This window comes from Marmota monax, unplaced genomic scaffold (genome assembly GCF_021218885.2).
Source record: "Marmota monax isolate L192 unplaced genomic scaffold, Marmota_monax_Labrador192_F-V1.1 WCK01_AAM20220418_F8-fsc00051, whole genome shotgun sequence".
NCBI lineage: Eukaryota > Metazoa > Chordata > Mammalia > Rodentia > Sciuridae > Marmota > Marmota monax.
Genome location: NW_026695202.1, coordinates 10,405,746 through 10,433,613, shown reverse-complemented (window position 1 = coordinate 10,433,613; position 27,868 = coordinate 10,405,746). Strand labels below are relative to the sequence as shown.

Sequence of the window (27,868 nt, the reverse complement as noted above, 5' to 3'; positions counted from 1 at the left end):
AAAACGCTGCTGTCACCGCGAGGGTGCTCAGGCCCGGTGCCCGGTACCCAGAGTCGTGCGCCGAGCGCCTGGCCCCGGCGAGGTTCCCACGGCAACCGCGAGCCGCTCTCGGGCGTCTCCTGAGTGACGAGGCGAGAGCGAAGACCCGGAGAGCGGGCTGCTAACTGGAGCCAGAGAGAGGCTGGAGAGAGATCGCGGCCGGCCAACTGAGCAGGGGAGCCACGGGCCGCCCTGTGCCCTTGCCAGGCATTCTGAGGGCATCCGGCACACAGCACCCCGAGCTTTGACTGTGGCCTCAGGCTGCTGCCTGGCGCACCTATGGTGATTCTTTCTCAGCTTTCCAGGTGGGCTTGGCTGATCCCGGTAACACTGGGCATATCAGGTGCAAGGCCAGGCCAGGCCCCGCCACCCTGGTGGCCTGCCTCCCACCCCACAGTGCAGCCAGGTGCACGGCCAGTAGGGCTGGGCTCTGGCTCTTCCTTGGTTTCTGGTTCTGGTTCTGCTAGAAACTTGCTGTGTGTTTTTGAAATCCCCTCTCCTTCTCTGGTCTCCGAGATGGGCCACCACCACTAATGTCTCAGAGTAGCTGTCACCAAGTGTGTGAAGTGATCAAGGAGTGTACTAGCAGCTTGCAAACTGTGAAGTGTTTTGCACATGTCAAGGACCGTCACCATTGGCTCTCTATTGCCACCTTGTCCTCTTCATCACCCCAGCCCCAAGGGCAGCCTTGGTGACATTCAACTGCACCGTGAACCTGGGCCTCAGAACTTCTCTCCATGCCCAGAGGTTTCAAGACTGCAGGTGAGTCCTCTGTGCTTCCCTCCCCACGGAAAGGGTCCAGGAAAGCTCTCCTAAGCCCGCCCCCAGACTTGGAGGGATTCACAGAGGTGTGACCCTCTGTCCCCCTGCCTGGACACATCCTCCTTATTCCATGCCCTGTGTCTGGATCATAAGGTCCCCACTAAGTGGGGATGCAGAAGCCCCAGCACCTGGCCCCTGGACAGGGCCCACTGGGAAACTGAATACCCTTCCGATGCCTCGTGCCGGGCATGAGTTGGGACGGTTGTGTGTATCTGTGAATGTGTGTGTCCATGGACTGTGAAGGTTGCCTTCTGTGTCCATATGCCTGGCTGCACACATTGATGTCTGTGGGCACTTCAGATGTGTATTTGCGTGTGTGTATGAAAATGTGTGTATTTATGGCGGCGTGGAGGGCGCGTGCAGGTGTGTGTTGTGCGGGTGGCATATGTGTTTACCCACACAGCTATTTGTGTCTCTGCTGCTGTGTGTGTGAATGTCTAACGGGCATGTGTGGGGCTGCTCTTGCATGTGCACTGGCGTGTGAGGGTCTGTGGCCGTGTGTGTGTGACAGTGTGCTGGGGGTCCTGGCTGCAAGGGCTGCAAGGGCTTCTCTCCTCCTTCTCTTCTCACCTGAGTGACCTTTGTCCCCACGGGCACACACTGGCTGGCTTCTGCCCTCTCCACTAACCTGTGGCTGCCCAGGTCTTTGGCCAGGGTGGCCACCAGGGGCCGGGATGGGTGGGTGAGCCTGGGGCCAGGGCTCATGTGACACCCCTTCCCGCATGGCCTCCTCCCCTCCCCACAGCAGGAGCAGCAGCGGGAAAGGTTGGCGGAGGGGGGCTATTTTGGGAGCGTCTCCTTAGCAACAGCTGCCACGGCCGTCTGTGGCGGTTTTTCTATAGGTGCTAAAATATTCCACCCTGGTGACTACTGAGTGCTGGGGGGTGGCTGACGGAGTGGGCGGAGGGCGGGAGAGACCCCTACAGTCCTCCATCCCTGAGGTACAGCCTGCTGGGATGGGTCCTGGCCCATTCTGATATCCCTTTTGCCACCTCCAGGATTTAAGCGCTCTGAGGCCGGCCAGCTGTGCCCTGATCTGATTTCTCAGCTAAGCAGCTGGGTGGCCTCAGTTTGTCTCCTCTGCAGAGTGGGCAGACCGGACTTTAAGGAACTCTCTGGGCCCAGAACTGGACTTTGTGAGTCTGGCATTTCCAAGTGACCCTCCCCTCTCCTCCCCAGCTGTCTCACCTGCTTGGCCCAAGTCCCTCTGCCCTCCTGTTCTACATAGTCCTCTGCACATGCCCTCAGGACCCCTGAGCAGGCCGCCGGAGTGGGCTGGCTAGTGAGCACTCGCTGGCCTAGAATGACCTGTCACCAGACTCCAGGAGTTGGGCCTGGCTCAAATCCCGGCTTGGACATTTGCTTAACCCTGACTGACCATGCCAGGCCCCTCCCTCCCTCTGGGTCTCCGCTCAGTCTCTTTGCCTGTGAAGTGAGGACATTCGTGGCCTCTGCCTCCAAGTTGTGAGGGTCCAAATGGGAGAAGGGGATGGGCTAGGGAGCTTTGGTGAAATGGAAAGAGGGACAAAGGACGTGTATCATCAAACTTCAGGGTGGACCTCACTCTCCTGGAGGTTGCCTCCACCCCCAGGATGCATGCTTCTGCTTCTGTCTTGGATGATGACGACGAAGTCTAATTGCCCCTTGGGGACCCAGACCAGCTTGTCCCATTACAGACCTGGCCTCTGAGGTGCAGAGAGGACAAGCACCTTGCCCAGGGTCACAAAGATTCTGATACATGACCCCCTTTTCCCCAGCCCACTTACACACACACACACACACACACACACTGGCAGGCCTGTGCACACCTGTGTCAAATCACCCCTCCTGACCTCAACAGGGCCAGAAATTCTCAAACATGGGACGGACGATGGCAAATCCTTCCTTGATCTTTAATCATCCTCAGGAGAGCTGGACCTTGTCCCTCCCACTTTACCTATGAGGAAACCAAGGTCTAGAGCACATGGCCTCAGAGGGGTCCATGGGGGAGGAGGGACCCTTTCCTGACATCCTTGAGCCTCTTCCTTCCTGGAAATGCCCTTCTTCACTCCCTCCCAGTCCACCGCCCTTGCAGGGGCTGAGATGCCCCTGGAGTGCAGCCCAGGTCCAGCAAGGGGACCTCAAACTTGTGCTGAGTGACCTGGCACTGGGGGACTGCTCCTATGGGACTAGGCACTCTGGATGCAGACCTCCCTGTCTCTCTACCTACCTCCTTCTCTCAGCTGTCTTCTTCCCTGAACCTCAGGCTCCCAGGGCAGCCCCCAGGCCAGGCCTCTGGTGAGGGGAAGAGGCTGTGGTCATTTGTGTCATCTGCATCCTCCCACTTTCAGCCCCAGCAAAGGTGCTATAGGCCCCCAGCACACAGCGGTTGCTAAGGGGCCTAACCCCTCTTCATTCCCACAGAGGACTGCGCCAGGTAACATCAGTCCTGGCCGTCTGCGCGGGGGCACAGCGGGTAACAAGGGGCCCAGAGCAGGTAACGAGGGACGCAGGCGTGGAAGATGCCCACCCGTGGAGGTGTGCAGTACTGAAGGCTGCACCAGGAAGGAACAGTTGTGCTAGCATAAGCTGTGAGCATGAGCTGTGCATTTCTGGTGTGTCCACCTAAGCTCATTTGCCCCTGGGGGGAGCTGTTACAGTCCCCATTTAACAGGTTAAATAAAACACTCGCTTAAAAGCACTTAGCTCCCAGACTCATTAAGCAAGAACCATACTGTGTCTGGCCCAGGGGCCAGCACATGGTGGGCACCCAGTGCTGGCTGAGTGAATGAATGAGCAGGTAGAAAATGACTTTTGCTTGGGCATCAGGAGGCCCCCGAGGGAGGGGGACTGAGGCTGGGCTTGGAGAACAGGATTGCAGGCAGGAGGAGCTTCGAGCAGCGGAGAGGTATGCAGGCATCTGGTGTGTTCTGCCATCTGTGGGAATCAGGGTGTGTGTGGGGGGATATGGTGTGCGGAATAAGGTGGTGCCTGAGTGTACACTATGCTGAGGACTTGGGACAGGGAGGGAAACGAGGTGGTTTGCACATTGGTAGTTTTCTGCTCAAAACCAGCTTGGAGTAGGAGCCTCTGGGATTTCTTACCCAGCCAGTTCTCCACCCAGCTTTGGGATGCCTGACTCTCCCTCTCTGAGCAGGGGCTAGTCAGAGATGGCCAGGCTCCCAAGAAAGTTCTTCTGGAAGTCTAACCACAGGTGTCTGCTCATCCTATCACCACAGAGACAGACTCACTTTCCCTCCTGTCTCCTTGGAGAACTGGAGGAGGTGGCAGAATGGCCACCAACTAGCTAGTTCACCAGGGACCGTGGGGTGCTGGCAGCTTTGACCTGGACACACTGGTGGTGAGTCTGGTAGAAGTGAACAGATCCTCCCTGAAGACGGCTTAATTAGACAAGGGCAGTGGGGGACGGTAGAGAAGGAGACAAGTTTGGTGTGGCTCTGCCACCTCTGGGTGACCTTGGGTGAGCTGACCCTCTCTGGTACTCCGTCTCTCAGTCTGTGAAAGAGTTGATCATGAGGGTCCCTCCTGCAGGGCCACCTCGGTTTCCTGGAGCCGGGTGCTTGGGGCCCTTAACTGCAGGCACTTCGGGAAGGATCGCGGCCGACAAAGAGAGGGGCCGGCAGCCCCGGGACCCCAGGCCCCCCGCTCCCACCCACCGGCCTCCCAGCTCCCAGGAGCCCTCCCCACCTGCCCCGGGGGGCTGGGAAACACGGGAGCGGATCCCCGGAACGGGTTCTGGGAGGAGCGCTCCTGGGGCGAGGAGGAAAACCCGGGCGGGATCCAGGGCCGGAGCGGGGCCGCGCAGCCCCCAGCCCCGGCCCCTGCCCCGCGCCGCGGGCCCCGCGGGGAGCGGGTTGGAGACTCGTGCAGGCCGGGGACACCGGGCAGGGCAGGGCCCCCGCGCCCCGGGGCTGCCGAGCTGGGGGGGCGCGTGGCCTCCGCAGCGGGGCGCGGGTCACGTGTGAGGAGGGGCGAAAGTCTCGCAAAGCGGGCGGCGGGCGGCGAGTTGGGAGTTCTCGGCGCGCCGCGGGCGGCGGGAGCTCGGGCTCCCGGGCGAGGCGGGGACGCGGCGAGCGGGGGCCTGGATCCCAGACAGAGGGGGCCGCACCGAGAGTGGGAGGGAGAGAGACGGAGGACCGAGCCGCGGGGGAGACGGCTAGAGGCGGGCAGGGGAGCGACAGGGCAGAGGCAGGGGGAGACCCGCAGGGCGACGGGGACGTTGACAGACCCCGCTGGGAGAAAGCGACAGAGACACAGGGAGGCGGGAGAGACCGGAGAGAGACGGAGCAGAGAGGCAGAGACCAGAGGAGCGGGAGCCAGCCACCGGGAGCGAGGGCGGGAGGTGGCGGCTGAGCCGGCCCGGCGGGAGCGGGGAGGCGACCTCGGACCCGGAGGCCGAGGGTCGCGGGACCGGTGACCGGTGCCGGGTGCAGGGAGTAGAGCGGAGGGCGGGAGGCAGCGTGCAGTGAGACCGAGTGGCCGGGAGGGAACCGCGGGGGGCGGCGGAGCGACAGTGCCTGCGGCGGGGGCGGGGGGCGCGGGCGCGGCGGCCGGGCGCCCTGGGTCCCCGAGCCCCGCGCTCTGAGCCCGGGCCTGGGGCCGAGGATGCTGACGCCGAGGTGGCGCCCAGGGCGCGGCGAGTGGCAGCGCTGAAAGTTGGGTGGCCCGCGGGGAGCGGCGCGGGACGGCCCGGAGGCGCCGAGACCCCGAGACCCCACGCCCAGACCGACCGGCAGCCGGCGAGGGGGCGCGGGACGGCCGGCCGAGATCGCGGGCCGGGGGCGCCGGGACGCCCCTCTCCCCTCCCGGACGCCGCCCGCAGGACTGCGCCGGGGGATGTAGCGCCCGCTTGCCGTCTCCCGGACACTCGTCGGACCCTCAGCCCCGCGGTAAGCCGGGCGCTGTCCGTCCGTCCGTGCGTCTGTCTGGCCGCCTGTGTGTCTGTGTGTCCTGGGGCCGGGCCTCTCGCCTGCTCCGCACCTTATCCCTGACCCGGGTCCTGGCTGGCCCGCGCGAGCGTTTGGCGCGGTCCCGTGACTTCCCCGGAGCTGGTGCGCTCCTGCGCTCTGTCAGGCTGTGGGTCAGGAGCGAGGTCTGGGTTGCAGGGAGGAAGAGAAGAGTGGGTGGAAAGTATCTTGACCTCCTGCCCTGGCCATGACCTTCCCTTGCCTCCACCCACCCACAGTTGTCATGCCCGGGAGCTTTTAGGCAGGTGACTGTGGCAAGGTGTGTGTGGAGGGTCTCTTCTTCCCAATCCCCTACCTGCAGCCTATTTCCAAATGGCCCCTCAATTTGACAAAAAATCCTACTTCTCAGATTTTGATCACCTACTTTGTGCCAGGCAAACCCAGGGTGGGTGGGCAGGGATTCTATGAATGACAGGTGTTTTACAGTTTTGGAAACTGAGGCTGGGGAGAAAGGCAGAGGCTGCGTTTCCCTCTGATGACTCCCTGAGCAGGGAGAGCGGCCCTGCCACCTGCAGAATGTCCCCCAACCACTGTCATCTACTTTCCCTCCACCCACACTCTGCCTCCAGTGCCCAGGCTGCAGGATGGGAGAAAGCAGGGGAGATGGCGGGCTGGAGGGTAGTGGTGCACGAGAGGCTGAGCGGTCTGCTGTGTGGAAAGATGGGCTCGGGAGTGGTGGAGTGACAGCACTGAGTCAAGAGAGCCGAGGACCAGAGCCGGGAGGCCTGAGGGCCAGGCCTGGGTAGTGCAGAGAGAGGCTCGAGCCCTGTGTGTGTAGCATCTACTCTGATCCCATGACCTCTAGGGCTTTAGGCCCAAGAGCCTTGTTGTGGCCCTGGCATGGCCTCTGATGAGGAGGGCAAATGGAAGAGAGGGCAGTTGGGATGAGGGTGGTGTACAACTTGGCAGAAGTAAGGGCCTCTGGCCACCAAGAGAACCCATAGCCAAGTTGGAGCCAGAAGGGCAGCGCCTGGAACCTTCTCCACTGGATGGAAGGCTCTCGGGGGTTTTCCATGCAGGGCATCAAGCCTCCCGTATCTTCCGCGCAGCCTCAGCAGTCCACTTCCCTCCCTGAGCCTCAGCTTCCACCCCTGTGGAACCTCATTCCCAGAGGCCACATTCCCTGCCCCACTGACCTCCAATGGAGAGCTCTGGACTCCATGAGCAGAAGGCTGTCTACAGGCTGGGGACATGCTGGGCAGATGGGGGCAAGGACTCATTTCACCTTTAAAGAGGTGTAGAGCTGATGCGGGGGAGGGGATGTGAAAGGAACGTGGCTGCAACAGAGGCCCAGCCACTGGCCACCGTGGAGTGGAGGGGCCACCGTGGAGTGGAGGGTCCGGAGTTAGAAGGGGCATCTGGGGCTTGAAAGCTATTCCTCAAGATCCCTTGAGAAGAAATTTCTCCCAGAAAAAATCCTTTGAGGTGACCATGACCAAAAAGAACTAGCCATGGTTTTCTGCTGGGGTGACCTTGGGCAGCTGGCTTGACTTCTCTGAACCTCAGTTTCTTTGTCTGGAGAATGGGGCTGTGTCACTGACTTCTTCAAGGCACCGAGTGGCTTACAGACCCTGTCAGGTCTCAGAGCAACTTGCAGGAGCCTGGCGCACAGTAGGTCCTTCACAGACATTTGTGGAAGGGAGAGCAGAGTAGCTCTAGGGTGCTGCAGTTAGACTCCTAGGCTTGGGATGGGAAGGAAGGGAGAGGAGCCGGGCGGGCTCCCAGGGCGGGCTGCTTCTTAATGTGGATCTGGGGGAGGCGGGGGCGAGTGCTAAGGGGGGTGTGAGGAGGAGGGGCCCCCTCTGCGGGGACCACTGAGTCACGAGGACATGTAAGCGACATGACAACCAGCAACGTGGTAACCAGGAAACTAGCGGTGGGAAATGAAGCTGAGCTGTGTGGGGTGGGGGTGGGAGGGCAAGACTGGCAGCGCCAGGCGGGAGGGTCCTGGCAGCAGCTGGGCTGGCCACCCAGGCAGAGGAGGTGAGGCCCCGGGCCAGCAGGTGGGCCGGGCAGAAGCAGGGGGCCAGAGTGGAGGGAGGGGACACGCCCGGGCGCGGCGGGCAGGGGGCTTCTCCGCACCTCCCAGGCCCGCTCCTCTCCCCCACTCTTCGTGCCTCTCCCCCTAGGATGCCAAATTTGGCTCTTGCAATCTGTCGTCTCTTCTGAGATTGGCACCAGGACGAAAGCCGAGCGCATTACATCATCACCGCTCCCCCTGCACGAGGGAGCGGGAGGGGCAGGCCCGGGCCAAGAGGCCACTGTCCTCCCTGCCCTCTGCCCACCCTGCCCGCCTCAGGCGCAGGCGCGGGGGCTTCTAGGGGTAGCTGCACGGACCTGGAGGCAGGACAAGGCCCCAGTCTAGGGGAGATCCCCAGATCTGGGGAGGAAGCCAGCGTGCCGCTGTCCCCCTGGTGAAGTGAGGCCTGTGGCGCCCAGGACCCTTCTCTGTCTTTGCTGTGCTTGCTGTGTGACCTTGGGCAGGTTCCCTCATGCAGAAGCCACATCCGTACAGAGAGCAGTTGGCCGCTCAGGCCTGGGTGACTCTCCTGGTGAAGGAGCCTGTGGGTGCTGTGCTCTTCAGGGTCTGAGGAGGGGGTGGGTTCTGCATGTCCATCCCCGTGACCTGGAGCAGCAAGTGGCTTCACCTCATGACCCCTTCTCCTCCTCTGAAAAGTGGGGATGGTGGATATTCAAGGCACTAGATAGGATGGAGGGCACAGGAGGGCGGACACGGCCCTGAACCGGCAGATGAGCAGGAGCCACACTGGTGGGGCCCCTGGGTGGAGACGGGGGCAAGCGGCCCAACCATTGCTGGGGTTGGGGAGGCAGGGTGGGGGTCTTCAACCAGACCGACGGTCTGAGCTTCTGTTGGAGATCTCATCCCTCATTTTACAGAAGTGGAAACTAAACCCCGAGGGGGACGTGGGTCCCTGAGGGTCACAGTGATGGTTTGAGGGCAGAGGTGACAGAGCTAAGGCCTGAACCCAGGGCTCCTGGCTGCCAACCCCCTGGAAGCAGAGAGACAGGAGCTCCATGGCTCGCGGGACAGCTCCTACCCAGGAGCTCTGACCCACTCTGCCTTGGGCACCTCCCTTCTCCATCCCCACCCTCCAGACCCCCCATCCAGGGCGCAGGTCCTGCTCCATCTGTTTGAGGACCCCCTGTCAGGCTCATTTAGAACCAGTTTCAGGCAGTCTCTGGCAGGAACAGGCTGGATGTGGGGTGAAGCTAGAAGGTTATGATCCATTCTAGAAAATTCCTAGAACTAGAGACCAAGAAAAATGGGGAGTAACTATAGACTTTTGGTGAAATAGTGAGCTCCCCATTCCCAGGCCTATGCAAGTGGAACCAGGGATCTTGGCCTTGTGACTCCTGCTTCATGGGCAAGGTTGAATGACATCCCCATCTCCAAAATCCTAGGAGTCTTTGATGTTCTCCGGAGGAGAAGGGAGGTAGCGCCCTTCACTTCCACTCTTCCCGGCTAGTGAAGCCACGTTCCTCCCCAGGCACCAGGCTAGGAGCTTCTGCAAGTTCTCATCTAGTCCTCCCAGCAACCTGCACTGTTGACTTAATATCCTGATGTTACAGATGGCAAAGCCATGGCCCAGAGAGTCTATGTGATCTGCCCAAGGTCACACAGCAAGAAAGTGCAAAAGTGCCTGAATTTGAACTTAGACTGATCCAGTTTTCGGAGGCTGTCTTTGGGGCTTCCCTGGGGAAAAGAATGGAAAATATTCCTCCCCTGTGCTGGGGCTTGGCAGGAGATGGTCTAGTTGCCTCCACAGCCTGACACCCCCTCAGGGATCCTCTGGGGGCTCTGTTCTGAAGACACAGACATGAACTGGAGGGGACGACTCATTTCATAGACGGGAAGACTGAGGCTCAGACAAGAGATAACCTACCCAGAGGTGTCTAGTGTTAGATTTCGGCCAGGAGCTCCGTTCCCTGCATGAGTGGGCAAGAAGGGGCCTTTGGGTTGATGGGGACATGAGATGTGAGGCTGGGGTCACACAGGGAATGGCTCCAGACTAGGACTTGGGGCAGAAGAACCAGGCTCTGAGAACAGAGAGAGAAACCAGCAGGGACAGCACCTCTGTCCTCCTTGTCCTGTCCCCAGGGCCACCTGCTATATCAGTGTCATATGGCTTGGTGAGGTCAGGGGAAATTGAGTGTCGAACCTGCTGGAGAAGAGATGATCTTGGAGACAGCAGCCTTGGGCTCCCTGTGTGACCTTAGGTCAGTCCATCACCCTCTCTGAGCTTGGTCTGCCCATCTGTATGACAAAGAATTTGGAAGGAAGGATCTGTTTCCAACAAGTCGCTGCCATTGGGCTGCTGTCTCAAAAGGCCCCTCCCCTGCAGACCCTGGGCCCTGGCAAAGGGGCGGTCAGGAATCCTGGGGGTTGGCGTAACCTTTCAGCCTCCCGGGCGCGCAGCCCTCCTCGGTGTGGGGGATCGCCAGCGCGGCCCTTCTTCTCCTTTTCGTCTTTATTTTTCTCCTGCTCCCTCTTCCCCTGGCTACGTGGGCTGATCGCTGCTCAAACTTTTAATTCAGATGGTAATTGAAATAATAATATGGGCTGAGGCCTCTGTGCTTGTGACGCCGCAGCTGGCGGAGCTCCTCTATGAATAGCGCTTGACTCACAGGCGCGCTCCTGCAGGCGGCGGCGCGCGGGGGGTGGGCGCGTGTGCGCGGCCGGGGGCTCGCGCTCCTGCCCGCTCGGTCCCCAGCCCCCACCGCAGAGGTCTGAGCCCGCGCCGCCACGCAGCCTGCCTCTGGTCCCTGGGCCCACCTGGAGGACCGAGGGCGCAGGTGGCGCTTCTCATTCGTAGCAGGGGACACTGAGGCTCGGGAGGCGGGAAGCAGGCAGAAAGCCCCCGGGCCCATTTCTGAACAGGTGGGTTTTGCCTGATTCTGAGACCACAGTTCTTGATCAGGACACACAGGCCAGGGAGACCCGGGAGGCTTTGCAGGGACGAGGCCCCTGCCTCTGCCTCCCATCCCGGCCTCCACCTTCTCACAGCCTCCCCCCAGCTCGCAGGCCTGAGCACACAGCACCCACGAGGGCTGCTGGGATTGCTGTGTGAGTGCTTGGTGACAGGGTGACAGGGAGGTTTTCTTGGGGTGGCTGCTGGTCTTGGGTCACAGGGCTCCATGCTGGGCTTCAGATCCATGAATTCACTTAATCCTCCCAGCGCCCTCTGTTCAGATGAGAAAACCGAGGCTTAGTGGGAAGCCAGGGTGGCCCCAGTCTCTGGGCCGAGACACACACACACCCTTTGTCCTACCTATGTGCCCACCTCCAGCCACCCTGGGCCCCTCCATTTAGCCTCTCCCAGCCTGGCCTCCCCTCTCTCCCTTGCCTTGGGGTCCCTGGTGCCAACAGTTGGCAGGTGGAGGTGGGGAGCCCTGAGGACCCTGTCAGTCACGGAGAGCTGGTCCTTGGTGTTCAGACCCAGCAGAAGCTGTGCAGAGAGAAGGCAGCCTTGTCCTGGTGACCTACCAGCTGGGAGAATTTGTGTAGGCCACCTAAAGGACCCATGGAGGTCAGGGGACCTGGGGTGCTGCTAGACAGATGAGCCCCCGGGACTGGAATGAAGAAGAAAACTCTCCCCCGCTCTACCTGGCAGCCCCCATCTCCTCCTGCGGCTATCTTTTCTCCAGAACCTCTCTTGGGAGATGAAACAACAGCTCAGAGACCCACAGGGGTTTGCCCAAGGTCACACAGCAGTGGTGGCAGGACTGAGGCCAGACCTGAGCCCATGGCTCTTCCCAACTCCCCTGCCTCCTGACAGCCCCCAGGGGTGCTGACACCCTCCTCACTCTCCAGGACAACCCTGTATCTCTGGGGATTAGAGGAGGAGAGGAAGGGCTGGGCCTCTGAGCACCATCCCCCACCCCCATAGGAAAATCAGGATTAGAGAGAAGGACAGGGACAGAGGCAGCACCTGTCCCATCAGCAGGGGGAAGGCGCTCAGCCGCCCACCCACCCCACAGGATGCTGACCAGTTCCTGTCTCTCTGGGAAGCTCGCTGCACTCTGGGGGGCAGGGAGCACCTGTGGGGGGGTGGCCCTGCACCGGCTCTGCCCTTAGGTCATCCTCTCAGTTGCCAGAGCCCACCAGCTCTGCCGGGCCTCAGGGCCATCTGGGCAAGACAGAGAGGAGGGGACTGAGCTGTGGGGAGCGGACCCCGCCTTCCTGTTAGGAGGTGGGGGCCCAGGGCAGGGGGCTTGTCCAACCTGGAGTTGGTGGCAGAGGTGGCACCAGGCTTCCCCCTCGGGCCTCTGGGCTCCTCTGTGAGGTCCTCTCCCACCCACGCAGCAGGTCTCTCCCCGCCCTGAGCCCAGCCTCTAGGAAGCGCTCCTGCCTGACAGCAGCGGGGGCCTCTGCCCATCAGACAGATCAGCATTAGGGGACCCCAGGGGCCACACAGGGGAGGGCAGGCACAGACAGGAGGGGCAGCCCACCTCCTCTGCCCCCACCCAGCGTCTCTGGCCTCGGTAGTCCCTGCTGAGGCCCAGGGTGGAAAAACAGAGGGTCTGGGTTCAGTCCAGCCACACCCCTGAGAGACTGCCACCTTGGGGACGTTGTCACCTCTCGGAGCCTGTATCCCTGCTCTGCAGGTGTGGGCCTGGACCCGTGTCTGAGGGTTGCCAGGGACGTTGTGAGCCCCGGAGTCTCTGAGTGCATGGTGGCCCAGCCACTCGGGGGCCACTGCCGGCTTCCAGCCCTTAGCCTCCCTGCGCCACCTGTCTTATCAGGGGATGGCTTGGGTGTCACCTCCCTGCTGAGCCCCAACCTCTCTCCCCTCGTTCTAGCTTGGGTAAGGGGGGGGGGCGAGCCCAGCACCGGCTCCGGGCCATGCAGCTGCGGATCCCAAGGCCACCTGACCTTGGAAGAGTCTCCGTCTGGCTGGGCTCCAGGGCTGTCCCCCAGCCACCAGGGAGTAACTGGGCAGCCAGAAGGAGAAGGACCCAGGCAGGGCAGAGAGGCCTGTGGCCACAGGCTAAAGCTGTCCCAGGTCCCTGAGGTCAAGGCCAGGGCGGGAGTCAGGCTGCCATGGCGGGAGTCACAGTTGCCAGAGACACTGACGGCAGGGCCTCGCCCAGCAGTCCAGTGGGAACAGGGCAGTCCCTGTCCAGGAGCGGGGAGGCTGCTTCTGAAGGGTCCCTGCAGGGGACAGTGGAGAGTTCTAACCGGGCCGGGTGAGGGACTGGACCTGGAACCCGCACAGCCTCTGTTCTCTGGCAGCCGTGTGGACGTCCTTCGAGCCCACGGCTGACCGTCTCCTTCACGGCCTCTGTCCCCTCTGGTTGGGCCCCAGAGCCCTGTCACAGCCCTTCTGAGGGGCCACTGAGGACACAGGTGTTGGTCCGTCGTTGGGTTGTAGAATTGATTTAATGAGTTGTGCTACTTATTTTTTGAATAAAATAAAAAAAGAGAGAACACTTCAAAACACTATGCACGTAGTGAGGACAAGTATTATTTTGGGAGGCTCTTGTTTCAGAGATATATACATAATATATATTGTATAATTGGTTAATATTATATATATTAACATATTAAGTAGCAATCAATAACAAACAACTTGTTTGCTTTCTCTCTGGGTTTTGGTTGAAGAGTTTGAAAGGACCAGTAATCCCACACCAGTCATCCCAAGGACTCAGGAGGCTGAGGCAGGAGGTTAACAAGTTGGAGGCCAGCTTCAGCAACTTAGTGAGACCCTGTCTCAAAGTAAAAAAATCAAAAGGACTGGGGATGTAGCTCAGTGGTAGAGCGCCCCTGGGTTCCATTTTTTAGTACCAAAAAAACAAAAAAGTAAAGAAAGACTTCGAAGTCGCGGCCTGTATAGGAATCTGAGGCAGCACTCATCAGAGGCTCAGGTGCACAGGCTCCTTTTCTCCTGGATGCTGGGTTCCAGGAATTTCAGGAAGACCCTGTTCTGCCCCCAGAGGCCCCTCCAGCTGCCCAAGGGGCCCCAGGCACCCAAGCTCAGCTCCTGCCGTTATCCGCCCACCTGGACCAAATTCCCCACTCACTCTGTTGGTTAGTCCTGTCCCACAAAGCTCCTGTCCCCGTCCCTGGAGCTTCCCCTGGGGGTCCAGGCCAGCCCTGCGTCCTCCTGGGACCTGCTGTCTCAGCTCCTGGCTCCTGTCCTGACACAGGACATTTACACATGGAGCTGTCAAAGCGGTGCTGTGTCTTATTCTCTTCCCCCAGCACATAGTAGGTACTCAGTAAATATTCATTCATTCAACAATTATTTACAGAGCCCCTCCGAGGCACAGCTTGTGCTGTGTTGGGGACACGCCAGGTGGGAGGGCAAGTGCTGCACCAGCTCGGGACACATTTCAGCTGCTGAATGAATGAATGAATGGGGGTGGCTGCAGGTGGAGGGTCTCTGGCCCCAGAATCCTGGGGGAGATGGTCAGAAGTGACATCTGAGCATGCTTGGTAGGCTCACTGTTGGTGACAGTCTCCTGGCTGTGCCGCAGGGTGCTGGGGCTGGAGCAGGGGCTGGCCAATCCTGCCACCCTCTCTGGCCTTCCTGGGGCCTCTGTTGGGCCCTGTCCCACAAAGCTCCTGTCCCCGTCCCTGGAGCTTCCCCTGGGGGTCCAGGACCTTGAGCCTAGGACAACTGGGAAGAAGCCAGTGTTCGGTGGAGGAGAGGCCACTCTGCTGTGTCCAGTGGCACAGAAGGCCTCTTTCTGGTGTCTGCTCAGAGCCACCTCCACTCAGAGGTGCTCCCTGACTACATGTCAAAAATAGCTTCTCCTTAGTCACAGTCTGTGACATCGCCCTGATCAGGCCCTTCAGGGAATTATGACAAACTCCAAGTGTCTCGGGTCCCTGTCAACTGTCAGATGTTTGCCCGGCTCTGGGGCTGGGGGAGGCAGAGCCAGGGTCCATGGCCCAAAGGACCTGGAGAGGGGGTCGGCTGGGTCCGCAAGGGCAGGAGGATCAGGAGACGCGGGGCCTCTGGGTGCAGAGGTCTGAGTGGACCCCATGTGGGAGGGCCCCGGAGGAGCCTGGAGAACTCAGCCCACAGCACAGGCAGCGCGAGGCCCCGAGAGGATGAGCGTGGTGTGAGGGGACAGGAAGGAGGCCTGAGTGGCCATGTGGCTGGGAGGGCAGGTGAGGTCGGAGCAGCTGGACAGGCCGGGGCTCCAGCCTGAGGGCGTGGGCAGCCCCGGGGCCAGAAGTCCCCAGTCCCAGGGGCCGTGGACATTTCTGGGTGGTCACATGACCAGGTCCAGCCCCAAGGTCCCCTGCTGTGGCGCAATGCCAGCAGCTCTGTCTGGCAGGTGTGGCCAGGGCCGAAGCCAGCAGCAGGCTCTGGGTGCCCCGGCTCCGGGGGTGTCAGGCTGGGTGGTCCCCGGAGGGTCCCAGGCTGAGTGGGGGAGGCCCGAGGCCAGGAAGGGCCTCACTTTCTCTGGGTCGTGCCGGGCTCGCCGCAGCCCTGAGGGCCAGCGGACACCCCGAGCAGGAGCAGGGCGCCCTGCCCAGGGCAGAGCCTGGCTGGGGGTATTCTAAGCCGCAGGACTGGACGAGATCACAGGGTGGACTGCAGGGAAGACTCGGGAGGTGGATGGTGGTGGCGATGGCCAGGGCTGCCCCTGGGCTCAGGGTGGGAGAGGCAGCGCGAGCCCCCAGGCTCCATCAGGTGGGGGCTCAGAGGAGCGCTGGAGGGGCCAGGGGAGTATGGGAGGTGAGGAGAAGGAGGCGGGGTCCTCCCCTCCAAGAAGAGCTTCTGCACTTCCCAGTTTACCAACCCCTGTCTCCCTGCACATCTGTGCAGCGCGCCTTTACAGTGGGCATTCTTCTTCCCCACTTTAGGGATGTGACTCAGAGAGGTTAACACATTTCCCATAGCCACACAGCCCACAGGTGAAGTGTTCTGAGACTTTCTGGGGTTATAGTCCTTGTTGGGGACCTTATGAATGTTATGACCTTTCTCTGAAAAATACACATATGTATGCACCAATTTTAAAACTTTTCCTATATATTTTTTCCATAGGTAATACATTCATATGGTTCTAAAATTAAAAAGACACAAACGAAAAAACAGTGAGGATTCTTCCTCCCACCGGTCCCCAGCCACCTGCTTTCTCCCTTGGAGGCAGCCCATGCCACCAGTTTCCTGGGTCTCCATCCAGAGACAAGCAAATACGTGTGTCTATAAATTTCCTTCTCTCCGTTTTTACACAGCGGCAGTACTCTACTCGCTGTTCACGACTGTTGCCTTTTTCACTTAAAATACATCTTGAAGACCCACACGGCTGCGAGAGTCCCCCGCTGTTCTGCGCCTGCGCGGCGGCCGCTCAGGGTGGGCACGGGCAGCTTCCCAGCTGAGCTGCAGAGCAGGGCTCCCGGGCGCCAGGTGCAGGGGTCTCGGGCTGGGGCTCCCAGGGGCACGGAAACCCCAACTGCAGTGCCCACTCTCCCTACGCCCCAGGCCTCCCCTTCAGGTGGCTCCCCTGGGACATGGGTGCGTCTGTGAGTGGGGGCAGCGGCTCCCACTCCCCAAGCTCTGGGGGACCCCGCTGCCCTCCACCAGCAGCCCCAGCTCCTGGAGTCTTGTTTGCTGGGAGTCAAGGGCATGGCAAGGCTTGGGGACAGTGACACTGCCCCCCTCCCTCCTCCCTGGGCTGGCTGCAGGGGTGGGGCAGACGCCTGCTGTGCCCAGGTCACCTCTGCTCCCGCCCCCTGCAGTCCAGCCCAGCAGGGTTCCTGCACCCCAGGATTTTCCAGCCTTCTGCCTGGGGGCTGGGAAGGGAGGGAATCCCAGCGGGGCTCAGGTGGTCTGGGGGGGGCAGCCACATGGTGCTGCCTGAGTCTCCCCTGGTCTCCGCGGCTGCCCCAGACCCCTCTCCTGCTCTGAGATGGGGTCCACTGAGACCCCCTCTCTCCCCTCAGTAAGCTTCTCACGACCATCCACTCAGGTGTTCTCCCGACTCTGCCCAGCACTCAGGGAGGCCCAGATCTGACATGGGGTGGGGGGACAGCTCCATCTGGATCGCCAAAGCCAGAATCCTCCCTCTGAAACCCAGTCCTCTTCATCTTCTTCCATCATCCATGGCTTTTGACACTGCCACTCCCCTTACCCACATCCCACTGCCTATCAGTCCTGAGGACTCTTTGTCTAGATGTGCCCACATAAGCTGGGCATGGTGGCACATGCCTGTAATCCCAGCGGCTCAGAAGGCTGAGGCAGGAAGATCGCAAGTTCAAAGCCAACCTCAGCAACTTAGCGAGGCCCTAGCAACTCAGCAAGACCCTGTCTCTAAATAAAATACCAAAAAAAGGGCTGGGATGTGGCTCCGTAGTTGAGTCCCCCCGGGGTTCAATCCCCAGTACCAAAAAAAAAAAAAAAAAAACAAACAGAATGTCCCTGCACCCCTTCTCTTCTCTCTCTGGCTCCACGGCCACCATCCCCGCAGCTCCAAGCCACCACATCACCTCCTCGCGGTCCTCCTGCCTCCACTGTGCCCCACAGAGACCAGCCTAGGACACTTTGTCACAGTGATGTGCCTCAAGCCCTGAACACTGCAGAGCTCAGAGGACAAGGACAGAGGGCCACTGTGACAGTGCTGGGAATTGTTGGGTCCTTTTCTTTGCAGTGCTGGGGATGGAACCCAGGCCCTCACACTCCCGGGCAAGCGCTCTGCCACTGAGCCCAGCCCCAGCCCTCTTTTAATTTTTCATTTTAGGCAGCATCTCACTGAGTGGCCCAAGATGGCCTCCAACTCGCCATCCTCCTGCCTCAGCCTCCTGAGTAGCTGGGAGTATGTGTGGTAGGTGCAGCACCACACGAGGCTGGGATGTGTTGTTTCTTAAGTCTGTTGTCACATACCCAGGGATTATGGTTTTATTCCTTATTTCTGTTTGTCTTAAAGTTGTCACATGAAAACTTAAAAGAACAGACCTGGCAAAATCCAGCCACCTGCCTACCCGCTCCCCGCCCGCCACCTCCCACCTCCAGGCCTTCACCCTGGGCAGCTCTTCCTCTTGCTCACTTCACTGCTGCGACTGGGCCTCTGCAGATTCTCACAGCACCCAACTTCTTCTAGAATGTTCTACACCCCATTTTCCACCCAGACATACATTTCCCTGACCGACGCCCACTTACCACTGGGTCTCAGCTGACTGCCAGAGACTGCATCAGCCAGAGCGCCCCACCTTCCCTCTCGTCTCACGCCACGCTGTCCCTCCACCCGAGTAACCTGGCTGTTCATTGCCCGCCCAGACCCTCCTGCCCCTCGAGCATCCTCCGGCTGATACAGAAGCTGGGCGGGCAAGGCCTGTACCGACCCCCAGCAAGCGTACAATCAATAGCGACCTCAGAGGCAGCTTTGGAAGGGAGGCTGAGCAGGCCCCGGGGGCCCCCGAGGAGGCAGGGATACCTGAAGCCCCAAGTGTGCTCTGGACAAGAGACGCCTCTAGGAACCCCTTTACCATCCAGTCCCCGTAGGAGCGAGGGCACAGGCATTTGGGGCGGCCGCTTTATGGGGTAATGACCTCTCCATCAAGGGCAGAGGCCAGCAGGGCGCCCTGTGTGTGGGAGCAGGAGGCCTCTAGGTCCCCACCTCCAGCTCGTGCAACTGGCCCTGACAGGAGGCCTCCCGGACGCTCCAGGGAGCCTGGCTCAGCCTGCCCACCTGCCCTGCATTCTCTGTCTGGGAGGTTAGCAGGGCAGGGTGCGGGCAGAGCAGGGGAGTGGGCGGGTTCCATCACCCCTCTCAGAGCCTGTGTGAAGCCCAGACTTGCCCGTGTCCAGGCCCTGGCTGGACCTCAGATCAGGAATCTGGCTCCTGGCTCCAGATTGTTTTTGTGATCCAGCTTCTCCTTTCCCAGTACAACGGGTGTCCCTGAACCCAGCACATAGTAGGTCATGTTTATCAAACGGAAGCAAACGAGTGGGTGACAGTGTCTTTTCAAGGCAGGAGGAAGCATGCCCTGGCAATTTCCTGGTGCCAGCTGCCAGGATCCAAGTCCTGGTTCTACCACGTATGAGCTGTGTGACCTTGGGCAACCTCTCTGTGCCTTGGTTATCCTACTTCTAAAATAGGAATGATAACAGTACTTTCCACTGAGGTCACTGTGAGGATGTAGAAATCGATCGTCGTGAGCACTCAGGGCAGCTCCACACAGAGTATGTTTGTGCTAAATGCTCAGCTGCTCAGAGTAGATTCTGCAATGTCACAGGGTTCGTTGTAGGGGAGGGGCAGGTATGCAGAGGGATTTCAGGGTCCAGAGGAAGGTGTGGGGGGAGGAACAGCATTTGCTGAGCACACACTGTGTGACAATCTGCATCTGACCCTCGGGAGCAGCCCACAGGTAGGCACTGCTACGCTCTTTCCTAAGTGGAGACCCGGAGTCCCACAGAAGTCGATGGCCTGCCTGCGGGCGGGATGGAGCCCAGTTCTGGGTGATTCTGAGGCCACCGTCCTGCCCACTTGCTCCCTAGTGCGGTGCTGCCCACTTGCTCCCTAGTGCGGTGCTGGAGGACAACCCAGGCAGGAAGGTGTGGTTGGGTGCGGGGGTTCCGGGACATTGCCTCTGAGACCCTGGGGAGGAGACCCAGAGGACAGTTCAGCCCTGGAGAGATTCGCACCTGGCCCATCGCCCACTCTGTGCCGGGCACGGGACACTCCCAGTCCAGGTGTTCCCATCCCCGTGGCAGTGAGCTCTACTATTAGCTTAACCTACCGATGAGGTGCGCAGGGAACGCAGAGGTCAAGGGGCCTGCCTGAGGCCACCAGGTGGAGAGTGGCATGGAGACGGGAGAGTTGAAGCCACCCCGCTGGGAGGGGGACGAAGCAGCTCTTGAGATGCATGTGGGGTGCAGTCAGATCCCCAGGGTCTGAGGAGCAGGACGGGGTGTTGAGAGGGCCTTGAGTATGTGGGGACAATGTCCCCTGCGAATAGCTTTGTCCCCAGCTCCCCCTGGCACTTTGGAGGGTGCAGCTCAGCCTTGGGCCCCCACTTTCCCTGAAAAGACCCACACATTAGAGTGGACAGGGGCCCCCTGCCCTGGGGGCTCAGGTGAGAGAGGCCTCAGACCTAGAGTTGGGACAGTCTCCGTGCCCTCGAATGTAGGGAGACGGGACGATGGTGACACTGTCTCCCACCCCCCAGGGAGAGCTGCCCCCCAAGGACCCTCCTGGGTGCAACGAGTTTCCCTGTGGCCCTGCCCCACTGCCCTGTGCCCTCCCTTGGGAGAGTTGGCGTCCCCTCCAGCTGGGGGCTTGGGGATGGGTGGGCTGGGGCCACCTTCCTGTCACACCCCCCCCCCCCCGTGCCCCAGATCCTGCTGAGCGCTGGGCTGCATGGCAGCTTCCCACCCTCTGACCAGGGACGAATATGGTCCCCTATTTTGAGGACAGAGAAAGGCCCCTGGCCAGAGCACCCTCGGGTGGGGCCAGGACTAGAAGGGCTGTCTGTGGTCCCGGCACGGTTCCTAAGTCACCATTGCCATCACCTCTGTCACTGGCAGGTCTCTGTAGGGCCGCGGGTGACACTAGCTCCATCTTCAGATGAAAATCTGCGGCCGGGGAGGTGCTCAAGGGGAGCCCCAGGGCCAGGCCTGGCCACCCCACCCAGACGTGGGCATGTTGGTGCCACGAGGTTGGTCAGAAGCCGGGTGGAGGAGGACAGCCAGGGCCCACAGTGCGGCCAGGGAGGGCCCCCGGGAACCTGGAGGGACACGCAGGGCCTGAAGGGAGACGGTGAGGGGCACAGGACGGCAGGTGAAGGGGCCGAGGGCGGCGTGTGGGGACTGGGCGAGGAAGACAGTCCCACTTGTCATGTGAGCTGAGCGACCCTGGGGCTCAGCACCTCCCACCTCTGTGGCCAGCGGCTCCTCAGCTGGGGAGGGTGTGACGACCCTGTTGTGGCTGCAGCAGGTGCTTAATAAATACTCGTGAGGCCAACAAGGAACGCCACCGTGTTTCGTGGAGAGAGACCCTGCCTGGCACGCAGTGGGCCCTTCCTGAGTGTCCCTGCTCTCAGAGAGGCTTGGGCTGGGCCCAGGCTGAGCCGCGTGACCTGGGGCAGGTCACGTCACCACATCACTCGCCCTATTGTCGCACCTCAAAGTGCAGTAGCAGGGACCTCAAAGGATCATAGCTGGTGGGATGGAGTGTGGGGAGGGCTGGGGCCACTGTCTGGACCTGTGCCACTGTACCATGTGTCTCACGGGTGGGGACAGTGCAGAGAGGGAGGGGTGCCCGTGAGGACCACCAGGTTTCTGGGACCCAGGGGCTGCCGGGACGTTGACTTTGCTTTTACAAATGGAGTTGTGGACATGGAGGGGGCCTTTAGTGTCATTAAGTGCCAGGAAAACCTAAGAAGTGACAGGAGCCAGGGGTCTTCTGCCTCCTGTCCACCCGCTGGCAGGTGGGGCCTGGCCCCACTTCGCTCCTCAGACGGGGCGGGAAGCCCGGTGCCTGCACTGCCAGCCCTGTGGGTCACCTCCACGTCCCCCCCAGGGAACAAGCTTCCTTTGGCAGTTGTCAAATAGCCGTGCCACCTGGGACACCGCGTGGCTCTGCTCCAGGCCTGTTTCCCTCCTTGTCCAGTGGGATCTGGACTTGGCTCCCGGGCTGGGGCGTGGGCAGCGTAGTAAAGAGAACAGGGAGCCCAGCTCGGTCGGGGCTGGCGAGCGCGTCACGTCGGTCTCTGGCCCAGGAAGGATGTTCCGTTTTAAGACCAGCCAGCTTCTGCTGTCACCTCGTTTCCTAAAGAACCTCGCCCCTGAGGATCCAGGATGCCACCTTGGAATGGGGACAGTGGCTCCACTGTCCTGAGCTTCCTTTAGCCCTGGGCTAGCCACCTGCACCCAGGGGTTTGGGAAACCCTGGGTCACCTCTGCTTCTATCCCTGTCGAGCTCTCCATGAGGCTGGATAATGGCAGGGACACGCCTCGCAGGGACACGCCTAGGAGGAGGCATCACCGCAGGCCTGGGGGGCACTGAGGCCAGGAAGAGGAGGGGCCTGTTTGAGGTCAGGCCACAAGGCAGTGGCAGAGGGCCGGCCTCCCTGACCCAGGGCCTCCACCCTCTCAGGCCAGGGAACAAGCCAGCTCGGGGCCTCCAGAAGACGTGTTTAACGGCAGGAACTCATTACCTACATCAGAGGCTCCAAGTCAGCGCCTGTCCTGTGTCCCTTCCTGTCATCTGCACCCCTTTTCTTTTGCACCACGTAATCCTCTCCAGGAAGCCCTGGGTGACCAGGAAAAGAAAGCCTGGCATGGCCCTGTGATGTCACCTACAAACACAAGGCCCAGCTGGTCCTTCTCACTTTTTGGTGAGGTGGGCGCTCCACCCACACTCTAGCAGGTGACCATCCTGCTAAAGAGGTCCGCGGTGGCCAGAGCGGCTGCTTAGTTGAGCAGGTTGCTGCAGACGGGGTTTTCAGGAGGCTGGGGAGTCTCAGCGAGGGCGCAGGTCTGGGGAGGTGACTTCCTCCTGGTGCTGCTGAGCACCAGGACCTTTGGGAGCCTTGAGGACCCACCCAGGCCCCCACGGAAGGAGGGAGCTGCTTTGGCCTGGAGAGGGGCCACAGCAAGGGGTGAACTGTGCCCCGGGCTGCACTGGGGGCCACAGGAGGTGGGGAGCAGGGCCTGGGGGTGAGTGGCCAAGCTGGGGTGAGGGTCTGGTGTGTGGGCTCAGCGCCTGGGACTGGCCCTGCCTGGGCTGGCTGAGGCTCCCTCATCTTCCCTCACTAATGGGGAGCAGTGGCCAGGGCTTGGGAGGGGAGGTCCTAGCGCACAGCCACGGGGCGGGGGTGGCTCCTCAGCCCCTGTTCCCAGGACCCCTCCCAGAGGGCAGGAGCCCGCCAAGAGGCCTCTTCTGCAGTGCCAGGTGAGCCAGCACGTCAGGAGCCATTTCTTCTGGGCAGAGGGCCAGGGGGACTCGGCAGCCTGGCCTGTGCTCAGCCCGGGCAGGACCCTCAGCCTGTCTGGAGCTCAGGAGCTGCATCAGGGCGAGGCCTCCAAGCCCCGATCTCTCTGCTTCTCCTGCAGGGATGTGGGGGCACGCCGGGGCCTTCCTGGGAGGAGACGGATGAGGCCAAAGGGCCCCCCTCCCAGGGCTCTGAGCAGGCCTGCTGGAGCGGCCACCGGCCCCACTCGGGGACCCTCAATGCAAGTGCTTTCCGCCTCTGGACCTCCCCAGCCTCAGGTGTAAAACGAGGGTCTTGAACTCCGTGACCTTGCACACCCCCAGCCGTGTGTGTGTGTGTGTGTGTGTGTGTGTGTGTGTGTGTGTGTCTGAGGGAGGGCAGAGGCCGGGGAAAGAAGACCTTGCTGAAGACTGGGCTTTTGAACCAGAAGCACAGGTGGCCTCCAGTCCCCCAGGCCACCACCTGCAGCCCTTGCTTTTGTGCTTTTGGGGAGGTGACAGCGAGAACCTGGGAGCCTAGTGACAGTCAGGACCTCCGAGGGGCCAGTTTGCCTAGGGGCTGTTCCCACAGGCCCCCCGGGGTCTTAGAATGCTGGGCTTGCTGGTTCCATTTTCCAGATGAAGAAGAGGTTCAGAGCGGTCGATGTCCTGCCCAGGTCCCACGGTGGGGCCGATCTGGGACTTCCACCCAGAACTGTGGGCCCAGGGAGATCCTGGGTGGGGTGGGGAAGGGAGAGGAGCCAGGGGTCGGGGTGGGGTGGCCGCGGGGCGGGGTGGGGGCTGGGCTCAGTCTCCCTGGACAGGGAGAGGGAGTTTCTCGGGGGAGAGGCAGCCTCTGAAGCTGTTGATCTCTAAATTATAGCGTTGGCGCGCTCCAGTTGCTGTGGCAACCGAGTTGTCCTGAACCGGGGAAGTGTATAAACATTGCCACAGATGCACAATTAGATCAGGAAGAAGAATAGAACAGAAAATAGAAACTCCCAGCCTTATATAATTCTGGGCCAAAATGTTATCAGGAACCCAGGCTGGGCCCTGGCCCCGGCAGCCCCAGAGCCCCAGGGCAGGCCCCAGCTCTGCTCTGGGCTCCGATGGCAGGGCTGGGGACGGGGGGCAGAGTGTCTGCTCTGGGGGCCCAGCTGCTGTGTCCGCCACCAGGGTAGAGGGGATGATGGGCCTCCTTCGCTGAAACAGCTGGGGACAGTGACAGGCCAGCCTGCCTGTCACCAGCTCCGGGGAAGCGGGAAAGAAGGAGCCTGGCTTTAACTTCTCGGGTCTTGTGAGGTAGGGTTTCTTTTTTTTTTGGTGGTGCTGGGGATGGAACCCAGGCCCTCACACATGCTAGGCAAGTGCTCTACCTCGGAGCCACGACCCCAGTCCTTTTAATTTTCTTTTGAGACATCTAAGAGTTACTGAGGCTGGCCTCGAACGTGCCATCCTCTTGCATCAGCCTCCCCAGTCTCTGGGATTGCGGGTATGTGCCATCAACCCAGCCCAGGCAGGGGTTTTGACCCCCACTGCTGTCCCCAACCCGAATGGGCAGCTGAACTTAAGATGTGAATCTCCAGGGACATCAAATAAAACACAGACAGAAACTTTACCTTTAAACAAGCTTCAGGACCGCTTCTCCGCTCTTGGCCTCAGGCTCCCCAAATGGGAGAGCAAGAGAAAGTCACGAGAGGCTGGCGAGAGGGCGAGCATGTTCAGAAGTGGGCTTTTATTGGGGGGACCCTTGTTCTTAGAAAGTTCCATCCAAAAAAGGCCAAAAGGGGCAGGGTTACCAGGGATAGGTGAGTGTAATTCAACCCAAGGGGCCTACATCTACATCTCAAAGCATGCTCTCAACTTCCTGGACCGGGGCACTGTCCAGGTGTGACTGGTCAAAGCCTCTCGGTTCCAGGATGGCAGGTGCAAATCATTCAGAGTGGCTCCCTACACCCCACTTTGACCCCCAAATGAGGAAATTGAAGCTCAGAGAGGGACAGTCCAGGGGCAAAGCTAGGCAGGGTGTCTGCCTCTCCTATTCTATTCTTGGTCTCCACATCATGAATTCACTTACTTCCTAGCTGTGTTGTCTTGGGGAGGCCACTTTCCTTCTCTGAGCTACTTGAGAGCAATGATGCCTACACAGGACCAAAGCCTGGGCTTCCCATTGTTCCATCCTGACCACCCCACCTGATTTTCACCCACCACGTCCCAATAAGTGTAGAGACAGGACAGGAATCGGGCTCATTGGCCAAAAGCAACACTGAGAGAGAAGAGTTCAAGGGAAAAAATCCATCAGAGGTGGGGATGCAAGTCCCAACTTTCTGTAATGATGCTAACATAACCTATGACTGCAGCTGTGATGGTGCACACCTTTAATCCCAGAGCCTGGGGAGGCTGAGGCAGGAGGATCACAAGTTAGAGGCCAGCCTTAACAACCTAGTAAGACTCTCAGCAACTTAGTGAGACCTATCTCAAAATAAATTTAAAAAGGGCTCAGGATACGGCTCAGTGGTAAAGCACCCCTGGGTTCAATCCCTGGTCCAAAAAAAAAAGGCTTATGTCTTCTCTGTCCAGTTTGGTGGCCACTAGCCACAGGTGGCTACTGAGCACTTACAATGCTAGTGCAAATGTGAAGCTGAATTCAAACTTGTGTTTCATGTTAATTAAATATGAAGAGCCACGGGTGGCCAGCAGCCAGCTACTGGGCATCACGGGAGGGTGTCCAGCCTCGGAGACACCTGGAAGTGCAGAGGCTGGATGCAGGGAGGCAACTGAGGTCAGAGCTCAGAACAAATGGAGAGCAGAGTCAAGATGGATATCAGGAAGCTTCTAGAACAGTGAGCAAAGCACCGTTGGGGAAGGGGGGGTGGTACTTAGGACCTGGATCCAGGTGGCCTTGGCTTCCTGGTTGGAGATGGCCAGCCTCAGGGCCTCCAGACCTGCCACCTCCAGCCTGTGGGGGCGGGGGCGGGGGTCCCCCGACCGCCCAGTCCAGGCTTCTGTGGTGCTGAGTGTCCTTGTGCAGGCGCCCCCGTCCCCGAGCCCGGGGCCCCCCCAGGCAGCCCGTGCTCCCCAGCACCTCACCTGTCCGGCTTCTCCTCCGCAGGCCCTGCCTCTTCCCAGGTGACCACGCCGGCCTCAGGACATGCACGGGCACAGCCGCAACGGGCAGGCCCACGTGCCCCGGCGGAAGCGCCGCAACCGCTTCGTCAAGAAGAACGGCCAATGCAACGTCTACTTCGCCAACCTGAGCAACAAGTCGCAGCGCTACATGGCGGACATCTTCACCACCTGCGTGGACACGCGCTGGCGCTACATGCTCATGATCTTCTCCGCGGCCTTCCTCGTCTCCTGGCTCTTTTTTGGCCTCCTCTTCTGGTGCATCGCCTTCTTCCACGGTGACCTGGAGGCCAGCCCCGTGGTGCCTGCGACCGGGGGCCCGGCGGGCAACGGCGGGGCGGCGCCCGCGGCCCCCAAGCCCTGCATCATGCACGTCAACGGCTTCCTGGGCGCCTTCCTGTTCTCGGTGGAGACCCAGACGACCATCGGCTACGGGTTCCGCTGCGTCACCGAGGAGTGCCCCCTGGCGGTCATCGCCGTGGTCGTCCAGTCCATCGTGGGCTGCGTCATCGACTCCTTCATGATCGGCACCATCATGGCCAAGATGGCGAGGCCCAAGAAGCGCGCGCAGACGCTGCTGTTCAGCCACCACGCGGTCATCTCGGTGCGCGACGGCAAGCTCTGCCTGATGTGGCGCGTGGGCAACCTGCGCAAGAGCCACATCGTGGAGGCCCACGTGCGGGCGCAGCTCATCAAGCCCTACATGACCCAGGAGGGCGAGTACCTGCCGCTGGACCAGCGGGACCTCAACGTGGGCTACGACATCGGTCTGGACCGCATCTTCCTGGTGTCGCCAATCATCATCGTCCACGAGATCGACGAGGACAGTCCACTCTACGGCATGGGCAAGGAGGAGCTGGAGTCCGAGGACTTCGAGATCGTGGTCATCCTCGAGGGCATGGTGGAGGCCACGGCCATGACCACCCAGGCCCGCAGCTCCTACCTGGCCAGTGAGATCCTGTGGGGCCACCGCTTCGAGCCCGTGGTCTTCGAGGAGAAGAGCCACTACAAGGTGGACTACTCGCGCTTCCACAAGACCTACGAGGTGGCCGGCACGCCGTGCTGCTCCGCCAGGGAGCTGCAGGAGAGCAAGATCACCGTGCTGCCCGCGCCGCCGCCCCCGCCCAGTGCCTTCTGCTACGAGAACGAGCTGGCCCTCATGAGCCAGGAGGAAGAGGAGATGGAGGAGGAGGCGGCGGCCGCCGCGGCTGTGGCTGCAGGCCTGGGCCTGGAGGCGGGCTCCAAGGACGAGGCAGGCATCATCCGGATGCTGGAGTTTGGTAGCCACCTGGACCTGGAGCGCATGCAATCCACCCTTCCGCTGGACAATATCTCCTACCGCAGGGAGTCTGCCATCTGACCTCCAGCCCTGCCCTCTGGCTCCTGCAAGAGCCTCTGCCTGAGGGTGGGCTGCCAGACACCTCCCCACGCTCAGGACAGAGCTGACCCTGGCTCCTTGGACCTTCTGGAGGAAGGTGGGGGCTTCAGAGACGGTGGGACCCCTTCCTGCTGACTGCAGAGCCCAGCCTGGGAAGGGCCCGGCCCGGTTGGCTAGAGATCCCCAGTGCCTACCACAGGTGGCTCTGGGCCCCGCCCCTCCACCCTTCCCCCCTGACCCTTCAAGGACACGCCCCCTCTGCTCTCAGAACCTTGGGGAAGGTGGCTGGACCGCTGGGGGGTGGGCACCGTGGGGTTGGGGAGGGCAGGTGTGGGGCTGGGGGAGGGGGGAGGGGCGTTTCTTTTGCATGACTGTGGACGTGCTCATGACTTTCTTTTGTAAATATCCATGAACAGAGCAGGATGGAGGCCCCAAATCCATCTCTGCTGTTTTTACCTGCAGGACCAGGAGATGCCATCCCTCTGTGCACCTCCCCCCATCAAGACTAGCCCCTCCCCACCCAGCTGGCTGGCCCCTGGGGGCCCCCAAAGACAGCCTTCTTAGTCCCTGGATGATGTGGGTTTGGGTACAGGGTCAGGACCGGGGACCTGGAGAGGCAGGATGGGGACCTGTCCCTCTCCCTCCCTGC

At 60.8% G+C, this 27,868-nt stretch overlaps 1 protein-coding gene across 2 annotated transcripts; it reads left to right on the top strand.

Moving 5' to 3' along the window:
* The first annotated feature begins 23 nt into the window (after positions 1–23).
* On the top strand, positions 24–27,519 carry Kcnj4 (potassium inwardly rectifying channel subfamily J member 4). 2 transcript variants are annotated; one of them, XM_058574324.1, is made up of 2 exons: positions 24–801; positions 25,828–27,519. In XM_058574324.1, the coding sequence occupies exon 2, from the start codon at positions 25,867–25,869 to the stop codon at positions 27,199–27,201; it is 1,335 nt and encodes a 444-aa protein (XP_058430307.1). In that variant the 5' UTR covers positions 24–801; positions 25,828–25,866; the 3' UTR covers positions 27,202–27,519. The 2 variants fall into 2 exon arrangements, with proteins under 2 accessions (XP_058430307.1, XP_046285606.1); XM_046429650.2 differs by lacking the exon at positions 24–801 and adding an exon at positions 5,595–5,750.
* Positions 27,520–27,868: the final 349 nt, after the last annotated feature.

Coding starts and splice junctions, on each gene's coding strand:
- Kcnj4 (XM_058574324.1), top strand. CDS start 25,867: ATGCACGGGCACAGCCGCAACGGGCAGGCCCACGTGCCCCGGCGGAAG.